The sequence below is a fragment of the Pseudochaenichthys georgianus genome, chromosome 12, assembly GCF_902827115.2.
Source record: "Pseudochaenichthys georgianus chromosome 12, fPseGeo1.2, whole genome shotgun sequence".
NCBI classification, from domain to species: Eukaryota; Metazoa; Chordata; class Actinopteri; order Perciformes; family Channichthyidae; genus Pseudochaenichthys; species Pseudochaenichthys georgianus.
In genome coordinates, this window is record NC_047514.1 from 5945236 (window position 1) to 5968573 (window position 23338).

Genomic DNA, 23338 nt, shown 5'->3' on the forward strand with positions numbered 1-23338 from the left:
CACACAGGCGTGGGGGTGGGGGTGGGGGGTAGGACAGGGTAATTGGAGCTCCGAGAGGAATAAGAGCCTTGTGATCCCTTTGCGTGTGGCTTTTATACGTCTGTTACCTCCAGCTGTCCTGACTGAGAGCAAGCTAATTACATCATGCCTGATAATTAGTATTATAATTAAAAGAACAGAAAGGCGTCAGTGGGGGTGGATTAAAGTAGGAATGGCCTCAGACATGTAACCTGTGTTCTTGCAAAGACCACAACTTACTTTTCAGACGTGGTCCGTTTAATTTTGGAATTCCTGCTTAGGCAGGGGAACAACACTTTTAATTATGTACCTTTCAATTATGGTTGTTGGTGTTGTTTTGTTGTCCATGCAATTATTTCAAAAATATTGTGAGTAATAATTACATTCAGATACTCATAGTTGAATAGATTCATGCAGACTTTATGCCAGATTTGATCTCCCCATAAACACCCAAATATTGGTTTCTTGCCATGACAAACATGGTCTTCTCATGATGTTTAAAGCTTGGATAGCTTGTTATCTTATGTGACATTCTAATTTAGCACAGAATGATTTTTGGTATTTTGTCACATATCACAATCAATGTAAGTGGGTTTTTTGTTTTACTGTTGCCTCTAAAATTATCATCATCATCTTTATTTAAAGAGACTCTTGGTCCATTATTACAAAACATACAACACTCAAATACAAACTAAAAAAAGGCAGCCATACCAATGTTTCCACAGAGGTGACTGGTATCGTACAGCACTGAGACACGGATTTGAAAGCAGCATAATGACAGAGTTATGAGAAACATTCAATCGACAGATGAATTTGTACATCAGACCTCTCAAACGAGCATGGAACGTGTTGACTCGTGCATTACAGAACATTTCACTTGCACTGCACCACCTTGGTTTTCTAAGCAGTATACGCAAACAGTCATTATATGCAACCTGGAGCTTCCGGAGGCTCGCCTTCTTATACTTGACCCACAAGGGGGCAGTATAGAGAGGAGTGCAATACGCTCTAAAGAGGTTCACCTTAACCTTATCTGAACACCAAGAGAATTTTCTAGCCAACATGTTGGCTTGTATATATAAGACACGCCGCTGTCTATACATGTCATCATCATCAGCCATTTCATCTGTGATGATGTGTCCCAGATACTTCGTGTTACAGCAAACAGACAGCACCTGTCCTGACAGATAGAATGTTGGAAAACAAAGGTTCTTATCCCCTTTTGCTCTACAGATCATTACAGCGCTCTTCTTAGCATTGTATTTAACGTCAAATTTGACTCCGTAATCAGAACAAACATTTAGCAACTGTTGAAAACCAGCACTGCTAGGAGAAACAATTGCCAGATCATCGGCATACATAAGATGGTTTACAATCACATTACCAATCACACACCCTGTTTTACAGACACTTAAATCATCTGATAGATCATTCATATAGATATTAAAAAGGCTCGGTGAGAGGAGCCCCCCCTGGCGGACTCCATTACCAACACCAAATGGCGCCGAGACTGCATTCCCCCATTTGATCCGCATGCTCTGGTTGGCATACCAATAAGCCAGGATCCTAATTATACTGTTAGGCACACCTCTTTGTCTCAATTTTAAAAACAGTTTATGATGGTTAACTCGGTCAAAAGCCTTAGAGGCATCAATGAAACCAATCAGAACAGTGGAATTCTGTCTTCTATATGTTTCTACCATTTCCTTCAAAGCATAGATGCATAGCTCAGTACCATGCTTAGCCTTGAAGCCAAACTGGTTATCTGAGGTACATAAATAAGAACATAGTCTATCCAACAAAATTCTTTCCAGGACTTTGGATAACACACTGGCCAGAGCAATTGGTCTATAGTTATCCAAGCTCCCTACCTTGCCCGCTTTGTCCTTAATGACAGGGACCAAGGTAACCGTCAACATGGAGTCTCGCAACATACCATGAGTCATGAGGCCGGTAAAACAAATGGCAAGAAGAACTGCAACCTTCGGGCTTGCCAGTTTAAGGTGCTCTGCAGTGATTCGGTCAGAGCCGCATGCTTTGTTATCAGCTAGCTGTTCAATTGCTCGATAAACCTCTTTAGCTGTGATTCCCACTGTGTCACTTTTCACAACACTACCAACTTTGTAGGGGTCACTTTTAACACAATTAAGTATAGTAGAGTAATGTTGCCTCCACAACTCGGCTATGTTATCGGCTCCAGATACTCCCTCTATGGTACACGGTAATGACGTACTGGCCCTGTTCAGAGCTCTCACCTCCTTCCAGAAGCCAGTCACATCATTATGAAGGAGCTTTTCAGCCATCGAGTCCGCTCTCAATGTTTCTGTGTGTTTGTTGACATAACGAACTGCATATTTATATCTAGCATGTGTACGCTTTTTGAGATCCAGGACAGGCCCCTCTCTGGGCCTTCCTGCCTGGACCCAGGCCCCAAAAGCATTCTTGGCTTCAGCGTATTGATCAGCCACATGTGTATTCCACCCTGGCTTGACGTTGTGTCTCTTCCTAGAGTAGGTACAGCACGGTCTACTGGCCTCCCATACAGCTCCCACAATACAATCATACATGTTACAGAGGTCTTCACGGTGAGAGCTTTCATTACAACCCACATCAACACACAGAGTTGCCACTTTGGGTAGATATACATCACTTAATAGGACATCAGTTCTCCCATAGTACAATAGCCTATCCTCATTTGTGAGCTTGGACCAGTCCACTTTAGTGGTACAGGCATGTTTAGCCTCCTGAGACATCTCAGGGAGACTATCACAATCTAGTGACATTATAAAAGGAATGTGATCTGACATTGATGCCTCATACACAATCTCAATTGATCTTACAATGTCATGGGCATTAGCGGTGCTTATGCAATGGTCAAGCCATGAAGTTGTATGCCAGGCCTCGCTTATATATGAATAGCTATCTGTAGGCAGAAGTATTTGGCTTGATAATATAAGATTGTTATCATCACAAAACTGTAGCATATGCTTAGCAAACAAGGACCTTTTGTCTGATATGTCAGCATTCATATCACCCACTACATAAACACTGGAGGAATGATTATCAACAATAAAAGAATGTATAAAAGCAAGTCTGTTCAGGTATTCATCTTCATTATGCTGTGACTCATATGGTGTATATACATTGAGAATGCTAAACTCCTTGTTATTCATTTTGATCTGTACAGCAATACACCAGTCAACTTCAAGCCTGATGACATTAATGACAGCGTCCAGCTTTTTGTGCCACAGGATAGCCACGCCCCCTGCTATCCTTCCTCTCACTATTCCCAGAGATAGGTCCGTAGTGGACTCACCAGCCCCGTGAAAATTGTCATTAAGAGAGTTCAACTTTCCCAAGTCCTGCTTAGGTAAGAAAGTTTCTTGCAAGCATAAAATGTCACATTTTTGTAGCAAGTTGTCCACCACTACACGTCGGATCCTATCAGCAGCGCTGTTGCCCAGGCGCAGCCCGCGACAGTTAAATGATCCAACCCGCATAACGTTTAGCTAAGCAGCTCAGCCGTAGCCCCATTCAGTACCCTCGCACCAGCAAAAGGTCTAGCTCTGCTAGCCCCTATCACCTCCGCTTTACGTGGTTCATAGTATCGCCTCACAACTGAGCCTTCAGGCCAGAGTTCTGGGTTAAACATCTCCGCAACTTCATTGCACTCAGCACACACTTTAAACGAGCTATATCTGCTGCTCGCAGTGTCAATACGGTGACAGTTAACATCACGGCCGAGTTGTTCAGTTAGATATTCGGACAGTGTCTCAGCGTCAAGGTCTGGCGAGAATTTGGTAGCAAAAACACTCACCAACTTCGTACGGATCACTTTTATATTCCCTTGTGCAGCAGTGCCAACAATAGGCTTAGGCATCCTCCGTTCAGGTTTCCCAACAAGCTGTTTAGATAAGGCAGACTGGCCCTCGGCCCTATTCCTCCGACCTCGGCCCTGTTTCACAACTTGACTCCATACCTGCGAATTTACCGCAGTTCCTCCAGGGCTCACACAGGCACTCACGGTCCCTGACGCAGCGAGCGGGTCAACACAGTTGGGATGTACATCAGTAGAAGAGCCGGGGGGGCTCGCATCCTTCACCGACACCGCACCATCCTGGCCATCACCCTGAGCGCTCCCACAGATAATTTCAGCGTCACTTGGTACAGCCAGTCCTCCACCATGACTCGGCTCCAACTGGCGTTCTACGGCAGCAACTCTGCTGTCCATGGTCGCAGCCACAGCACGCAGGTTCTGACCGATATCTGCCTGAACTTCCACTACGTGTCTTAATGCGCAAACCTCGCTGTGCAGTCGCTCCATCTTGCTCAGCAGGTTGGACACATCCAGGTTGTTAAACGTAACCGGCGGCAGCTCATCCAGGTAGTGGGAGACAAAACGGGGGATGTTTTCACCGCATTCATTTAGTACTTTTAGACAGCTTTTGATATTGTTTGCATCCTTATGGTTGCCTTTAAAGGTCACACACCGCTGCTTGGTTTCAGGACAGAGTTCAAACAACGTCTTTTTAGAAGTCTCGATCCATTCGGATTCAAAGGTGTTAGAGGCTACAAGGACTATCTCGTCCTGGGTCATAGTTTTAATTTTAACCGCCAGGAAGTTGAGTAACTCATCCTCTACAATAACTAGGCCGTCAACAGTCTTGTATATTGTAGGTTTTAATCGAGGCCAGTGGTTTGAATCAGGAGCTACCGAGCCACGACACACACCATCAGCCATCTTATATAAATCAGAAGCAATGTTTGCACATTTTATGTCCAGGCAGTTAATTATACTGTACATTTATTTTCTAACTCTGTATTTCTAACTCACAGGGCTCAGCTTTCATGCCAGTTTTTGTACCTGGATGTTGGCTTTGCACAAACATTCTTGCCTAAAGGTGGACAGATGGACACAGCTGAGGTTTTTCGCTGTAGAACAGATTAATGAGACATGCAGGGCGAGGTTCATATCATGTTACTAACAGAGAAAGGAAAATCTGTCACTAGGCTCATTTTTTGGTAGCAGAGGTTTGTTTGCTGTAAACGGAGGTATGCTAAACTAAATAGGCTAAATTATAAAATCAGAGTAGCACTGCCCAAATTGTCCTGTTTGTTCAGTCTTTGACTTTGCTTTATTTAGCCATGACAAATTGTGATTTGATGAAACATTTTCACATGTCTGTTTAAATTAGCATGAGTTAATACTTTGATCCATTAGATTAATTGGATGTATGAGGGCCTTGCATGTAAGTACATACATTAAGTCCATCATAAAGAATCAGGAATCATTCAAACTTCAACATTGTCTCTACACTATATCAAGTTTTAGAAATAATGGGTCAGTCCCCCCCAAGGTTGGACGCTGTGCATGCCATTTATCCATTGTGACAATGTGTTCGGGGCTCAACAGCATGATGCCTACATATGCCAAGTAATCTTCGCCTATCGAGCGAAAGTTGTCCAATCTGTAACCACCAGGATCCCCGCCAGCTTCTCTTGTCTTGTTTTCCAACAACTAGCAGCTCATGCGGGGGAAGAAAGTCATAAAGTATGAAAACAAAATCCTCTCCAGGGTAGATGTCATTGGGTGGCCTGAGAGCCACAAAGGGCAGTGGTTTTTTGTCCTTTGGCGAAAAAGACATGTCCTGTCAGATTTTGGCTTGTCTTTTAGGTGATTCCTCCTGGCCAAGCAACAAAGGTTTTCTGAGATCTCAAACAGTGTAAATAGCCGACAATTACACTTCTACCACGCGCTGCCATGATGCATTGTTGGAAAAGAAGGAACTCTGACCATAGTATTTGCCAAGTTGGTTCTGGGCCTTTGCCATCTTTTCTTCATTTATGCTAACACAATCTTCTCCAGGGTAGATGTCATTGGGTGGCCTGATATCCACAAAGGGCTTTGGCTTTTTGTCCTTTCGTCAACATGTTCTTTCTCTTACCAAAATTGATGAAACATGATTGTATCTTGTCAGCTTGACCTATCTCTTGGGCATAAGAGATTCCTCTTGGCCTAGCAACACAGGATCTCTGAGATCTCGAAGAGTGTAAATACAGTAGCCAACAGCTACCTTTCTACCACACGCTGCCATGATGCATTGGTGGGAAGGGAGGACCCCTGACCATGTTGTTTGCCAAGTTTGTTCTGGGCCATTGCCAGCTTGTCGTATGACTTTGGCTATCGGAGAGGAATCTACTTTTGCCTAGCTTCCAGAGATGACAAACTTCCACTTTTGTGCTGTCTTTGGTAAGTTGAAGATGTTACCTTGGTGAAAAAAGACAATTGCTCCTTCAGACATATTAAGAAAGTTGCTCTGTTAGAAAGGCCACTCTTTCTATCCAGGTTTCCCAAAGATCAATTCTTGTGAAATGCCAGCAGAAAAACCCTTCTTCCAATAAAAAGTTCCACTTGTTCCAACAACTAGCAGCTCATGCGGGGGAAGCAAGTCATAAAGTGTGGAAACACGATCCTCTCAATGGTAGATTGTCCTTAGGTGACCAAACACACATTCTTTCTCTTTCCAAAATTCTAAATCAAACTTAAAGTTGGTCAGCTATTGGCTTGTCTCTTGGGCATATGTGAGCCCTCTTGGCACAGCGACATTGATTATCTGAGATCTCAGAGGATACAATTAGCCAACAGTTACACTTCTACCACGCGCTGCATTGGTGGAAAGGACCATAATAGAGATGACAAACTCTTCTACTGTTGGGCTTTCTTCAGTAAAGTGAAAGGCGTAATTGCTGCTGACAATTGCTACTTCAGATATATTAAGACAGATGTGAAAGGATACTTTGTTTATCTAGATGTCCCAATTTTAGAGAACCGGCAGCAAAAAGTGTTTTTCTTTTGCCACTGCAAAGTTTGACTTCTGAAAGAGTAAAGAAGGGAAGAACATGTCCCTGTTGACAGAGACAAAGCCTCCTCACAGAAGCATCAGCACTTCTTTATTGTCACAATAAAGAAAGCGAGCTGTCATTCAATGCTTGCAGCAAAAGAGATGTGAATTAGTGGAGTCTGGGGACAGAAACATTTCAAAGTCATCCGGTCCTTCTATGAAACTGATGTAAAAAGACCTGTCTTGTTGCTTCCTGTTAGCTTACCTGGTAGATCGCACATCCCATGTACTAAGATGTAGTCCTTACCACAGACGCCCATGTTCAACTAATAGGTGATTTATATATTTGTATTTATCATTGTTAAAAAAAGTCTTTTTTTATTGAAAAGTCTTTAATAGCTTTTATGTCATGTGACATTTTGACTTCAATTCAATGCAGAATTGAAGTCACAAGACAAGTAAGATAAACCTCATTTTATGATATTTTTTTATTTAATTTAAATATTCTTTAGTGTGTAAGGCCGTGAATATTGTTATGAAAACTCAGTACTTTTTAAGTATGACTTTTTTTTTATCTTCTATAGTGGTAATCCATGGAACAGCTACTGGCTGTTTGCAATGCACGTTTTGAAGAGGTGTGAGCAGCAGAGTGAATTATAGTTCCTCTAATTAACTAAGCACTTAGAGAAATCATGTTGGATGAGTATAATGAGTTTCTGCAAATAAAAGCTCAGCTGTGTCCATGAAGCAAAGATTTAAACGGCTTCTGAAATGGCTATGCATCGTGACAGCAAGAAAAACTAAACTGTAAAGTAAGATATTTGGTCAGGTTGTAAACAGTGCTCCTACCATCAAACAAAGCATAATGAGCCGCACAACAGTTGACCCTGTGATCTCAATATAACAAGCAATGCACTTAACCAAACAAAAAAAAAGGAACATCTCTTGGATTCACATGTAAGAGATGCGACTGCAATTACTTGTAAATTGCTGCTATGTCGGTGCATCTACAAAGCACTGAATATATTTTCATGTTTGTTATCACCAGAAGGACCCTTTGTTACAAACCTTTATGTCCACTTGTCAGAGATTTAGACTCAACGAAGCCCTATTATGCTCCTTTTTGAGGGTCATATTTGTATTTTGTGCTGCGAGACGTTGTAGGCTACATGTTTTAAAAAAGCTCTGTATTTTTCTCTTACTGCCGTTGCCGCTTCACCTCTTTTCACCCTCTGTCTGAAACCAGAGCCCAGTCTGCTCTGATTGGTTAGCTGTCTGGCTCTGTTGTGATTGGTCAACTGCTTGGAGATGTCCCGCCCCTTAGCCTACGCACAATCTGTTCAGGCGCTAGCCAATAGAAGCATGAGTGTTATGTGGTGATGTCACTATGTTCGGAAGTAAACGAAGGGCTACAATAGAGAACCGCAGTGACGCGTCCTAAAACACGGATGTAAACTCCTTCCGGTTCCTTCGTCAAAAACGCAATACAATTTCTCCATAGGATTTTGGAAAATAGCTCGAAATAAGGTCTGTGGTTGACACACATTTAAGAGAGGGATCACGTTTTGTTCAGCCGGATAATCTCCACATGTCTACCCTACTTTTATAATTTTTGAATCATAAATCTAGTCGCCAAAAGCGAAATGCTAACGTTATGCTATAAACGAACTACAAGCCAGTACAGCAGCAGGGTCGCACGACTTCAACGTCATGCCAATTTAAGATCGTTTCAACTGACTTGCACTGAAACTGCACTTTGAACACTTTAAATATATTAACATTTTAAACTGTATACCCCGTTTATCTAGGCCCTTTTTGTTTTGTTTTATGTATACCACGTTTATCTAGGCCCTTTTTGTTTTGTTTAATGTATACATGTCACACTGTGGGAAACGATATTTCGATATTTCTGGATGTATAACACATGTCGAATTTTTTACAATAAAGCGGACTTTGACTTCCGCGTGCTTGCATATTTTAACAAAGCTTTTCATTTTAGCCACACTGAATTTAACTAGAAGTCATGGCTGTGTCAATTACCAGTCTGATATTGTTTTACAAAGATGACAAGAAGAGTGTAGATAGAGGAGAGAACCGCTACAAGTCAGGACACGTACAACAGTGCAGCCTAGATGAAGGTGTGCTTACCGGTGTTGTCAGGGCTAGCATGAGGCACAAGGTTTATAGAGTGTCGGTGAGTACTAGTGTTAGTGTATTCTAGAACCCTGATGGCAGGAGAGACTGAAAAGAGTCAAGGGAAGCTTATAAAAGTTAACAGCATTTAATTACACAAAAGATGCGGTGGTGTACAAAATGAAATGTGCGAGTGGAGGCGCTCTCCTCATCCGACCGGTCAGTCCAGGTCAGCAGGTAGAAGAGGTCAATTATTGGCTTGCTCTTCCTGTTGTCATCTGAGGTCTTCTCCTATTGGCTGGCGTCGTCGGGGGGCGGGTCCAATGCAATTCCTGCCTTTTTCTGTTGTTAATTTACATCATTCTGGTGTCTGTGGTTATTTAAACATTCCCTAATAAACGTTATTCAGCGGCAATACATGAGTGCTAAACCCAGTGTGCTCAGTGTACAACATCACATGTCATTTCACCTTTGATTCACGGTTTGAAAATGCAGCATTTCGCCACATGCTAATGCTAACCGGAAGTGAAGAATTTTCAGAATAAAAGTATTACGTTAATAGTAAGTGAACTTCAGGTTTTTCAGAATAAAACTGATTTAAATTAAATAGTGTATTTAATTCCAATTACGCCATATCAACATTGATTTTAATTTCTAACAGTAGTGATAGCAAGAGTACCGTTAACCTAGAGTTAATTTATTCACATTAATTCCCATCAACAAATCCATTTTATGTGTCACATGAAATCTTTATTAGGCAAGGCAAGTTTATTTATATAACACAAGGCAATTCAAAGTGAAATGGTTACGTAAATGTGTGTGTGTCATCTGCATAGCTATGGTAACTTATTTTGTTGTTCTTCATTATCTGAGCCAGTGGTAGCATGTCGACGTTAAAGAGAAGAGGCCCCAAGATTACAAATATTACACACCAGAAAACACAGAAATATCCATGAAATAAACATACAGTAGGCTCTAAACAATTAAAGGGATAATTGGGAAGGCATTACAAATGTAAATATATTTTAAATAATAAAACAATCCCACCACCACAGGTATCTACAGGAGAAGAGGGAATTCTCTCCACAAAATGTGAATGCCCACGTGGAGAATGGAAATGCAGTCATGCGGCTGCATTAGCCATCTTTGCCATCCACAATTTCAGCTGCATTGACACCCCCTGTCAGTGGAAGAAGCCAAAGGCAGCTAAACGTACACATTCAGTGGAGGAGCTATTTCCTCCAACCAATAAGTCATTCAACCCGCTGACAAGAAAGCCCACCTCCGAATATCGTGACTGGCTGAGGGACAGACTCGGGGGCAGGTTCTCAGGAATTTCTTGGCTTATCTCCCCCGAGCCAGAAGAGGAACACTACAGCTTGGAAACACTTACTGTTCCTGAAATACTCAAATCTGTTGGGCATCAGGGACCTGAGGCAATTGTGGCAAGCATGGCATTGTCTGAGGAGCAACAGAGGGCAATTCAGGTGGCTACCACTGGTCAGCAAACCAACCCAAACTGGCATTTGTTCAGGAAAGGAAGGTTCACTGCCAGCAACTTTGGAGCTGTGCTGAGGTCAAAGCGTGTGACTGCTTCCCTTATTGCCAGGGTGCTAGGGCAACAACAGGCCCTTGATGGTGTTTTGTCTGTACAATGGGGGACTATGAATGAATGTGAGGGTGTCAGGGCATTCACCACTGCAACCCAGATGCAGGTCCATGAGTCAGGTTTGTGGCTCTCCCAATCAGGAGTGTTGGGGGCATCTCGAGATGGTCTGGTAGGGTCTTTCGCTGTGCTGGAGGTAAAGTGTCCCTACGGAGCCAGGGCAATCACAATTAGTGAAGCATTGCAAATCAAGGGCTTCTGTGTCAGTAAGGAAGGAGAAACATTCAGCCTACGTGAGGAGCATCCTGACTGGCACCAAGTGCAAGGTCAGCTTCACCTCACTGCAAGAAAGAAGAAGAAATTAGGAAATTGTGAATCGTTTTCAATTTACATTCACTCGCCTTTGCAATGTTGTGGTTGTTAGAGTGTTAGGTTTCCTGTCAGCTCGTCTGTTGGGAAGATATAAAATATTAGTTTCATGGAAGTCACACCGTCACATATAAGAGCATTAAGACATACAGTACATAGGCTAAAACAAAACATCTAAAGATATAACCTTGCACTTTGTCTCGTGAACATTTTCACTATTTTGACATTTTTATAGATGAAAATTGAACTAAAGAAATAAATGGTAGATTAATCCATATTGAAAATAGGTGTCAGCTGCTACACTAATTATAATAGTTATATTTTTTATGAATTAAGATAAGATATTACTGTATTGATCCCAATTTGGGAAATGTTTGTGTTGCAGCAGCATAACAAGAAAAACTAAATATAAGTTATTATATATACAAAAGTATGTGAGGGATGGAATATTAAATTGAATATAAATGTAAAATGTACATGTGATTTTACATCAAAGAGAAGCTATGGAGCAGAGAGTTCTCTGCCAGCCAGAGGTGATTTGTTATTAGTTCAATATGTCAAACTGATTTCCCTGACTACAATCTTTAGTTACATGGTGAAACGTTATGCTGCTTGTACTAATTAGACTTATCATATAAGCCACACAGGTTTTAATAGGATGTATTCATTATCTTTACTTATGTTGTGGTCTTTTCAGCAGCGCCATCTCTAAAACGGCGATACAGACTGTATCATACAGTCACTACCCATAATTTATATTTCACCGTGACATGGACAAAAATGTAACGTCAGCTTACCTCATAGCACGAATCCAGACTCTCCTTTGGAAAACATTGGCCGGGAAACGATAGAACGAGCACGTTTCATGCGAAGACCTGTGGCTGCAACCCGGAGCAAAGCAACACACCATTGCGTAGCTAACTAGTAGCGCTAGCTTTAGCTAGCTTTAGCTAACGTTAGCTAACGAAACGAACTGCCGAGTAAAATTGTAAAACACTGGTAATTAATTATTCTATAATTTGTAAAACTACGGTGTTAAAAACGACAATTTCAAAAATACAGATTCTAATGGTCAGATATAGATATACAGATACTACAGATAGGCAGGTACTTACTTTCAAGCAGAACACAGGGGAAAACAAATTTAGCGCGAGTGTTTACGTGTTAGGCGTAATGACGTACAACGTCCTCGACAATTTCTGTAGTCCTATTCAGCCACTCGGTAACAACCATCGTTTTTCAGACACGTAAACTCTTCAAAAATCACCAGTGGGGTCACTGCTGATGTATTTAATGTCGTAGAACAAAACGTGAATTATCTCTTAAATTTGTGTCAACCACAGACCTTATTTCGAGCTATTTTCCAAAACCCTATGGAGAAAATGCATTGCTTTTTGACGAAGGAACCGGAAGTGCTAAAAAAGCTAACTTACTTCCGGGTTTTACGATGCGTCACTGCGGTTCTCTATAGTGTTGTGGGAGATGTTTTTATACCCCTGTTAGACTCTTGTTCTTGTCTACTCATCTGTCGGCTGAGGAAGCGTCCAACCATTTGCTTCTTATTTACTTTTTTCTTTACTTTCTTTACCCTTTAATGTAAAATTGGTTTATATTATAAACAATAAATATTATTATGTATGCACCCTGCCATGTTTTTGCTTACATAATCATGTGTTTCCAGTATCTCTTATTTGCTTAGTTGTACCAGTTAAACAAGGCTGTCAACATCAGCGCATGCTCCATTACCAGTTTCAGTGGGGCGAACATTTTAATATGAAATCCAGAGTAATGATAACATCTAGACGGGTAGATGATCGCCTTATTACATCATGTATTGCATCCTCTATTCCACGACCATCATCAAAGGGTGATGTGTTCCTGTCTCTCTTTGAGGGTGTGCTTTTGTGTCTGCATCGTTGCTTGAAGTTCAGATTACCACGCATGTGTTCACAGCCAGGGGCGGTTCTAAGGGGGGGCCAGTGTTCCGCCACTGTTCACAGCACATCCTGAGCTTTTTGCTGCAAATTGTGTGTGTGTGTGTGTGTGTGTGTGTGTGTGTGTGTGTGTGTGTGTGTGTGTGTGTGTGTGTGTGTGTGTGTGTGTGTGTGTGTGTGTGTGTGTGTGTGTGTGTGTGTGCGTGTGCGTGTGTGTGTGCCTCTGCTTAAAAATGAATTCAAAGCTTTAGTGAGAGTAAAATGTCAAAATCCCTCGAGAATTTGCAACCAGATCTCAACAAGTTTGAGTTGACCAGCGCTGACTACGATACGTACAACACTGAACAAGAATGGAGTTCATGGGAGGACACCACGGAGGAAGCCACTGCTGTCCAGAAAAAACATTGCTGCACGTTTGAAGTTTGTAAAAGAGCACCTGGATGTTCCACAGCACTACTGGCAAAATATTCTGTGGACATATGAAACCAAAGTTGAGTTGTTTGGAAGGAACACACAACGCTATGTGTGGAGAATCCAAAGGATTCAACTGTATTGTTGTAGGCCGACAAAAAATATCATAAATTCAGAAAGATCTATTTCATAAATGAAAACCATTTTTCTGATTCTTAAGGAGGCCCTGTTATGCTTTTTAGGGTTTTCCCTTAACTGTACTGTATGATATAGATGTGTGTGCATGTTAATGGTCTTCAACGGATTAGGGTAGGCTCATGGGCAAAATATCTCTTAGCGGTTGACCAATCATAACAGAACTGGCCAGCTTACCAATCAGAGCAGACTGGGCTCTGGTTTCAGACAGAGGGTGAAAAGAGGTGCTGCAGCACAGGCAGTATGAGAAAAATAAAGACCTTTTTGAACATTAAAACATGGAAACATGTCACAGTGGTGAAACTAAATACAAATGGGAACCTGAAAAGGAAAATAAGTGCCTCTTTAAAGCATAAATGCTATTGCAATAGGTAAAATGCTAACTTTAGGCTATAAATGTAACACACGGTAGCATGACTTCATATCACCTCCACCGAGCTAAAGGAGGGCTCGTGTTTGGCATGATGACACTTAATTGACTAATTTTGCCAATTGTTAGCAATAGGCAAGGCAAGGCAAGTTTATTTATATAGCACTTTTTTGTACGCGACAATTCAAAGTGCTTTACAAAACAAATTAAAATACTTTTTAGGAATAAATACATTAAAAACACATTATACAATTTTACAACAGACATTACAAAGCAAAGCTAATAAAATAATAAAAATAAACACCACAGGTATACAATACATGTTTAAAAGGTATACTGTAGTTCGAATGAGCATCTCAATTAAAAGCAGCGGCAAAGAGATATGTTTTTAGTCTCGATTTAAAAATAGTAAGCGTTTCTGCGGACATGTATGATTTGGGTAGTTTATTCCAGAGTGTCGGGCATAATAGCTAAATGCTGCCTCTCCATGTTTTGTTTTTACTCTTGGAACCGATAGCAGACCCGTCCCAGAAGACCTGAGGTACCTTGATGGCTCGTAATTATGCAGGAGTTCAACAATATACTTTGGTCCTAAACCATGTAATGATTTAAAAACTAGCAATAGTACTTTAAAATAAATTATTTGGCCGACTGGAAGCCAATGTAGAGATTTCAGAACCGGACTGATGTGATCCACTCTTTTAGTGTTAGTGAGGACACGTGCAGCAGCGTTCTGGATCAGCTGCAGTTTTCTGATGGTCAGCCCTGTGAATACACTATTGCAGTAGTCAAGTCTACTGAAAATAAAAGCATGGACAAGCTTTTCTAAGTCCTGTTGTGACATTAGTTTTGTAATCCTCGATATATTCTTCAGGTGATAATAAGCAGACCTAATGACTGTTGTAATGTGGCTGTTGAAATTCAGGTCTGAGTCCATCACTAGACCTAGATTTCTGGCTTTATTAGTGGTTTTGTAGTCTGCTGACTGAAGCTCTGCGATTACTTTTAATCGGTCCTTCTTTGCTCCAAAAACAATGATCTCAGTTTTTTGTTTGTTCAGTTGAAGAAAGTTCTGAGTCATCCAGTCAGTGATGTGCTCAATGCACTTGCTCAGTGTTCTAATCGGAGAACAGTCTCCTGGTGTGATTTAAAAATAAATCTGGGTGTCGTCTGCATAGATGTGATAACTTAGATCGCTCTTTTTAATAATTTCAGCCAGAGGTAGCATATAAATATTAAAAAGCAAAGGTCCTAAGATGGAGCCTTGAGGAACCCCGCATGACATATTTATCAGGGTTGATGTGTAGTTGCCTATTGAGACACAGTTTTTTCTGTCCTTTAAGTAGGTACTAAACCAATTTAGAGCTGTTCCTGAAATTCCCACCCAGTTTTCTAGATGGTCTAGCAATATGTTGTGGTCAACAGTGTCAAAGGCAGCGCTGAGATCTAATGATACTAAAACTGATATTCTGCCACTGTCTGTGTTTAAATGAATGTCATTTAAGACCTTAACAAGAGCAGTTTCAGTGCTGTGGTTAGGTCTAAAGCCTGACTGAAACACACGAAAACCGTCATTTAAGAAAATGAAATGACTCAACTGTTGAAAAACAACTTTTTCAATCAATTTGCTTAAAAAAGGAAGGTTTGATATTGGCCTGTATGATACTTCATTACGGTTGTGTCCAAGTTATGCTTTTTTAGGAGCGGTTTAATTACTGCAGTTTTCAGGGCCTGTGGAAATACACCTGATTGAAGAGAGTTGTTTACTATGTGTAGTATATCTGAGGCCATACAGGGAAAAACTGTTTTGAAAAATCCTGTCGGAATAATATTGAGGCTACATGATGTCTGGATTGGCTTTAGGTGGACACAGGGAAAACACATTTGCTGTACCTGATGCAGAGGCACTGACTGCCTGTCTAAATTGCATGATTTTGTCAGTGAAGAAGGAGGCACAATCATTGCAGGCCCTGGTGGATAGACATTCTGAAGCTACTGACACTGTGGGGTTAATAAACCTTTTTTTTTTTTTATTATCTAATGACATATTTTATTTTAACAAAACATGTTTTAAGCTAGACCTTTTTTCAGGCATTTAAACAAAATAACATTCAAAGACCTGCTGCTCTCTATGATATATTTAGAGCAGGAATACAATTGATAACCTAATTCTTGAAAATATAAAAAACGTACTGGCTGTCATATTATTAACTTACATACACTGAACTAATTATAGTTTGCATCCAGCTTTTGTTCCAATGGCAACCAATGCTGAATAGAGGATAATTGGAATCTCTACTGTTGCAAACAACCTGACACGGGTGAATCTTTTTTTTATTTGAGCAGCTTCAATGGAACGGCTTTATTTAAACGTAATTATTTCAGTTTTAATTGAAATGTTGAACATGTTGGAGTGTTGCGCTTTCATTTAATCTCTGAAAGACACTGGGGAAGTCTCTCCACCTCAGCCTTTTCTAAGCTTTCTCAGTACAGAACAGGATTTCATCATCTGCTTAATTGCTCACCCTAATTTGCTTTGCTGGCACTGTCACAGCCCCATTGTACCGTTATCAAATCACTGGACACTGTAATTAACTTTACATTGTAACCACCACCTCTGTATCTGCCGCAGCCCAGCTGTTAAATGGTTTTAACTTTATTGTCTTTCTGTTCTTCTTTCCTCGCAGAATGAGTATACGTGCCCACGCCCGCTACCTGGTGCCTGGCTGGGAGATGTGCCTACGATCCATTAACCGCTAAAAGGAACTGCTTTGAAGGAAAAAGGAAAGAGACATATGCAGAGAACCTATCCGGATCCTACTCACATTATTCAAAGGATACATTTAAACGGTCCTCCACGCTAACAAGGGCAACCACTGACAAAGACAAAGAGGAGATAAAACGGTCTTTTTCTTAAGATTTTACATTGTCTTATTTTTTTCCCGCTCATAGGCTTTGCTGCATCCCATCATGCTCCATCACTAAATGAATACATGGTTGTGGAAACGCAGTCCTATGGTAAATAGCGGAGCCTTGGAGGAAGACTCATGAGCGCTGATGGATGGTTATATCCAACACGAGAGCTTATTGTATAGACTCTAATAGCCTATTGTCTCCCTGAGGACAACATGGCATTGTTTTAAACCAAGGAAAGAGACTGTACAAATTCAAGAGGCTTTAAAAAAAATTGTAAAACCCAGCAAGGAGTTTTTGACTAAAAATGAATTGAGCAGCTGGAGCTGAGCACTCTGCTAATGCAGTTATGTATAATTTTAAGTGTGTTTCCATACTTTGACTTCCCCACGTTATCACCTTTCAACCTTTTTTTTTTCGTAAGAAAGCCCAATTAAAGGCGAGGATGGTGTAAATGTGCCTCACTGGAGCAGAAACATTATTGAAAAGGAGCTTCGGTGCACCTGTCAGGAAAGAGGACTCCGCTCCATCAGGTGGAAATCGAGCAGCAGCTGGAAGATTGCTTTCGAAGCCTGAGAGGAAAAGCAAACTATCCCCCAGCCACCTTTGGTGAAGTCTTTGTGGTTTGTTTGCTTTTTTTTAAAGAACATTTTTCTAAGTTGTTTCTAATTGCAATCAAACCTTGACTATATCGTTTGATTTGGAAGACCTGAGGGGTCAATCAGAAGCAAGGGGAAAGTAAAAAGCCCCTATCAAGGGTATACAATGTAATTTTCTGCAATTATAATGTTGTTAATGTTGTACTTTATGAATATGTGTTTCTGCGATTTTCAACACCAAATACCAAAGAGCCAAATGGAGCACTTTTGGCTCTCCCAATTGGGTCGTAACAGATCCAGGATTTGATCTACGAAAAATCTAAAAGAAGCCTCAACTCGCATCATGTCCAGTAGGCCTAGTGCTCCATTACCCGATTGGCTTTTTTTATTTTCTACGTGTGTAAACTAATTTGTACGTCTTTGTGAACAAAGGGTCTTGCAACCACGGTCACTAGGATGATCTTGTCTTGAAAGATTACTTTGGCACTGCTTGCATTTTACGACTTGCGTTGAAAACATGCTTCACTTTCCTTTGAATAACCCCCTCAAAGAGAATGCAGATGTTGCTGCGCGGCTCCGCGTGTGCTTGTGTTCCATCCATTATGAGTTATTGATTACATTTGAACCACGTTGTGAATTGTTTCAACCCTCAGACATCTTTCTACACTGGAAAATGATAATTTTCTATTGTAAATGTCTGCCCCCCCACCCGTTGTTGATATTTAGTAAGTTGCTGTGTTCTTGGTTCACTTTCAACAGTATGTTTTTTAATGAAAATAACTACTTTGTTGGTGAGCAATATGAATTGATTAAAAATGTTCATTAATAATTTCCTTGTGTTCCAGCTCTGTGTGTATGAAGCAATTTCTTATTGAGTGTGCGCTCCCTGGCCACAGTGATGTAATAACACATATCCGTGTCTCCACTGATGCCTATTGAAATCCTTCCTATTCCCCGCAGATCGCCGGTGACAAGGCGGTCACATCAACATTAGCCTCATTCATTTAGAGAGCAGAACATTGATCTCTGTTCGACCGTTCTGCTCAGTGACGCTCACTGCGGGCCCTCACCAGCCCTCTAATTACTCCTCTTGTGCTATGTGTTGTATATCTCAAGAGGGGGCCCTGCTCGGTAAATTTGCTCCACGTTCGATGCACTTGGAACATGTCAAGCTGTCAGCTCGGAGGTCCAGATGGCCAATCTGCCCGGCCCTCCCTCTGGTGTTTTCTCATCCTCCTCTCTACCTATCTCCCCGTTCCTACTCTCCCCCCTCGCTCGTCTTGTGTTCCGGGTGCCCGGTTTATTGTCAGTTTTCTGCATCTTTATGTCAATTTATTCCTTTTTCAAACTATCAGTTTACCCAAATTAAAGAAATGTATCCTCTTAACTCCGGGGGTAGAGTCTTGCAGATGGTGACTGTTTTACACTCCTTATTGGAATCATTGCAGGGCTTATACGTTTTAGACAACTAAACTTTTTTTCAGTTTAGGTCCCCTTAGCATCGCTTTGTAAACACCCTCCCTAGCTGATACGGGAGGGTGTTTAAATCCTCCATTACGCTTTCGGTAAACAGGTGGTCAACGCTGAGATATCAAACAAAACTATCTGATCATTTTGAGGAAATTGCGGGTTTCGGCTACTACTTTTATTACCAAAGTTAAGTAGCCTATGTTGCTTAACATTGTATCCATATCAGCTAGTGCTCCAACACATTGTACGTGATAGGCTAAGGGGCCAGATTTATCTAACCGGTTTACCAATCAGAGCAGACTGGGCTCTGGTTTCAAACCTTTTACTTCATTATTGACGGACAGGAAGCATTAAGAGTTAGGAAAGCCACATGCACCAAAGTGTATTTGCCATTATTTTAACAAACGATTATGCTAACTAATAGTTTAGAAAATTGTCATCCTAATTTCCAGTCCAAGGTGACACTTTTAAGACTTTGTTTTGACAAACAGACCGAAACCCAAATTCATCAACCTGTACGTCTTTGTCTTTTTGGGCTGTTTAATGCGGGGAAAAGTAATTTATTTGTAGACACCACATAGGCTCGGCTCTGTGTAATTGTCCCATTTTCTGAAAACAAATCAGTAGTTGCAGTGGTTCGTGAACATTTTAATTTGAGTGAACTGACCCTTCAAGTATCTTGTCGTTTTATTTCACTGTCAAGAGCATTGCACATCTCTTTGCTCCTGTTTCTCCTCACTGCGTCTGTGTCTTCTCTGCCGATGTTCACTATGATCTCCGTAACTCAGTCTCCAGCACAGACAGGGCTGTATGCCTGTGAGCAGACACCATGCATTATTCATGTGGCATGGGCTCCCTCCTGACCCGACTCCTAACAGTTGGCAGTCTGTAATACTTCCGCAGAAAGCTTCCACAGGCCCCTGGAAAGAAAAACCATAATCAAAATATACTAATATATACACCATATCAGATGAGATTGTACTCTGTGAAGCAAAGACAAGCCAGGCAAGACAATGGGTTACAATTTTGAGACCTTGAGAAAGTTCAACATATGATAAGAAAGAGCATCTCATTTTATTCTGATGATTTCATGGGGAAAACTATGGTAGCTGACAAGGGCAAAAGCGGTGCAACGGCCATTTCAGAAACTATGCTAATTTTAAAAACCGCTGCCTAAACAAAACGCTACAAGAATCTCAAAACACAACGGAAACTGGGATGCTAAAAGTGATTCAAACAACTGCGACCAGAGCGCTTGTTGATGTTTGGGGATAATAAAATTGGCCAACTGTCACTGGAAACTTAACATTTAAGTTTTATCTTAATTTAACAAATGATCAAATCATTCCTTCTGATATAATTGCAGATCTGCTGTAAACTAGCTATCTAAAGTAGCTATAGTCATTTCAAATATACTGACTAAACACTTATAATATGAAACTGACTAAGTCTCCGACAGTGGCACTTGGCCAACTTTATAATCCTGAATGTTAACAAGCACTCCGGTCCCGGCTGTGTGTGTCACTTTCTGTATCGCATTTTCCCCTGTCGGCCTCTGTGGTAACAATAAAGTAAAGGACACCTAATACGAAAGGGCCAGCTTCAAGAAGATCAAAAAGCTAGCAAGCATTTTCAGCACAGAGACCCTTTTGAACCATAAGTTATTTTGATTGGCAACAATGTGAAAGGAAGCAGAAAAACAATGCCCTTTGATTCCTGCGTTCCTCTTCCTTCTGGTGTTCTTGGCTTCAAACAAATGTTCCACTAATAACTGTTGACGACTGACTCAAAGATGAATAATGTTTTTCATGTTGGGCATGTTCATTTGATTTGACACTTCAATGCACGGATTTCTTCAGGTGTGTTTCTATTTAGCAGCAAAATGTCAGACTGAAGGAATCATTCGCTATCACTCGTAACCTTATGAAATCTCCAACTTGACACAAAGTTCAATGGGTGTTGTTCAGTTTAATTATGACTTGTCGGGGCAATTAGTCAGTGACGCATCAACTAAAATGTCATACTCCATCATCGGACTGAATGTCAACCCTTCATGTAAGCTCCATCTTTTTCCAAACGCAGTCACTGCCTTTGCAACCCACCCCAGGAGGGGCGTTGGACAGATCATGTGCTCCAGCCATCTGTTCCTCAGTGGGGGGGACCACAGTGTTCTCATGGAGATCATCTCTGCTGCCATCATCGGCCAACTGCTGGTCTGGTGCTTCCTCCTGTTTCCGCCGCCTTCCTTAACCTTGAATCATGGTGAGCAAACAGTGCCATGGAAACTAAGGATGGATTTGCTCTTAACCCGTGTGCCATTGCTTCCTAGTGTGCACTCTCTAAAGTTACAACTGTGAGTGAACCTCCAATGCTTTAAAAGCTGATTTAAAAATACCAGGTATCTTGGGGGACATTTTAGAAAGTCAGTCAAAAATAGCATTATTTACCAGTGCCAAATAAGGGCCATTATACATACAAATACAAAATACAGAGCCAAGGGAAGGGGTCAATTCATCTGAGAAAAAAATGGATTTCATAAAACAAACGGGAGAGTTATGGACACGTTGGGCAAAATACAGCATAGGGTGTATGGTGTATTTTTAGATATGTGCCAAAGATCATATTTGAGGCTTTTTTTTTATACATTTGAGTCTCTTAAATCTATGACGTGGACTTGAATGTCTCCCTCCACGGCCCCATATTTATTTATTTTGTCATGGCCCTGATACATCTTCATAGTATTTCAATTAGATAACTTATAACAACTGGATTTATTGACTAAAGTGTGCAGACATGATATCTTTGATCACAAGAACACTCAGTGCAGCAGTGTGACAGTAAACTTAATTCCTAAAACTTCATATGATACAGTTATATAAAGCTACTGTATGATATCATTACCATCTGCTGGAGAGAGTAGCCACAAGAAAGCATCTCCAGCCACTGCAGGAAAATATACACTACCCTGAAGTGAAATGGTTCAATTTATTTGGAATAATCCACCTGATGTCGGCAGCAGATGATGATCAATGTACGGATATTAGAATCAGACATTCATTCCGTGGGGCAGACTATAAGAAAGTCATGTAGTGTTGACAGATGCTATATACTGTATGAGTATAAACATAACATGAACTATGGATGAGGCTGAGTGGAGCGGCAGAGTAAACCATCAATAGGAAATGGCTGAATGTTGGCTGAATATAAAGTGTGTGAAAAGGACTTGAATACTTCTCCTATATGAGGCATTGATTTTCCCTCTGAGCCATTTGTGGGGAATAATTAAATGAATGGGCTGTGAGCAGCACAGAAGACATATGTATGCTCTGAAAGCCAACATACATTATTGTGTACTAGCACTTTTCCAACAACAACCAGCCCATAACATTCAAACACAAGTACTTATAAATAAAACTCACAAATGTGGCATACAATCATCACAATGCTCCTGACGAACAATAACCTAAAAAAGAAACATGAGCTCTGTCACACCAAGGGATTAACTCAAAATCTGAATGTGTAACTATCGCCCAGAAGACAAGCGTAGGCAGTTAACACACACTGATTAAACACAGCCCAGGCAAAGGATACACATGTTAGCAGAAGCACCACTTACTCTGTTCAAGTGAAACAGTGAGTGACCACTGGCCTAGCTGATGATAACCCCCACTCTGGGAAATTCTAGGTGCTGACAGCAGGGCTCGAAAAAAACTTGGCTTTTGGGTTGAAGTGGCATTTGAGTCAACACCGCTGATTTAAGCCCCTGCCCTTTGAAGAGTCAAAACCAGAAGCCTGCTATTTCCTCCAGAAACATATTTGCTCTATCCTTACCCTACTTCTCTCTTTAGGGTTACAATATAGCCGACAACAAATCTTAACCCTAAAAAGTCAAGGTCAAGTAAAAGGTCTACCTGCACAATCAATAAATTACAGGGTTACATCCAGTGGTGTGAATATTGATGGTGGCTGTTAGGGGCATTTACAGGAAGGACATTTTTTGCTCCTATTTTGAAGTATTTAAACCCATTAAAAACTGATGCAGTTTAAAAACATGGTTACTGTTGTGAATTGACACAACTTAGTTGGTTACAGTATGTTCATTCACTTTATTTAATAACTCTAGTGGGAACTTTGGGAATTTAGCCTTTGCAGACCATTTACATCAGGGTCCAAACTATGGCCCGGGGACCAAATGCGGCCCGCGGACCATTTTGAATCGGCCCTCAGCTAATTCAAAAAGTATAATGGAATATGGCCGACAAATGAAACTTGTGCTTATCTTATATTGTACTTCTTAAATATACATGTACAAATATATGACACAGTAGTATTCATGTGTTAATAAGACCACTTTTAAAATACGTTCAGTCAGCTAAAGTTGGAAACATTTTCTAGCTGCTAAGAAAAAAGACCAATTACTTATTTACATAACAAGCTTGAAATACACCCTTCCTATTTCTCCTTATTATAATCAATCT

General features: G+C 40.9%; 1 protein-coding gene across 1 annotated transcript in view; it reads left to right on the forward strand.

Moving 5' to 3' along the window:
- lrrtm4l1 (leucine rich repeat transmembrane neuronal 4 like 1) overlaps nt 1-18219 on the forward strand; it is a 63036-nt gene extending 44817 nt beyond the window's left edge. Inside the window, exon 3 of the mRNA XM_034095322.2 lies at nt 16566-18219. Within this exon, the coding sequence (XP_033951213.1) occupies nt 16566-16631 (66 nt within the window). The 3' untranslated portion in view covers nt 16632-18219. The remainder of the gene's footprint in view (nt 1-16565) is intronic.
- Nucleotides 18220-23338: the final 5119 nt, after the last annotated feature.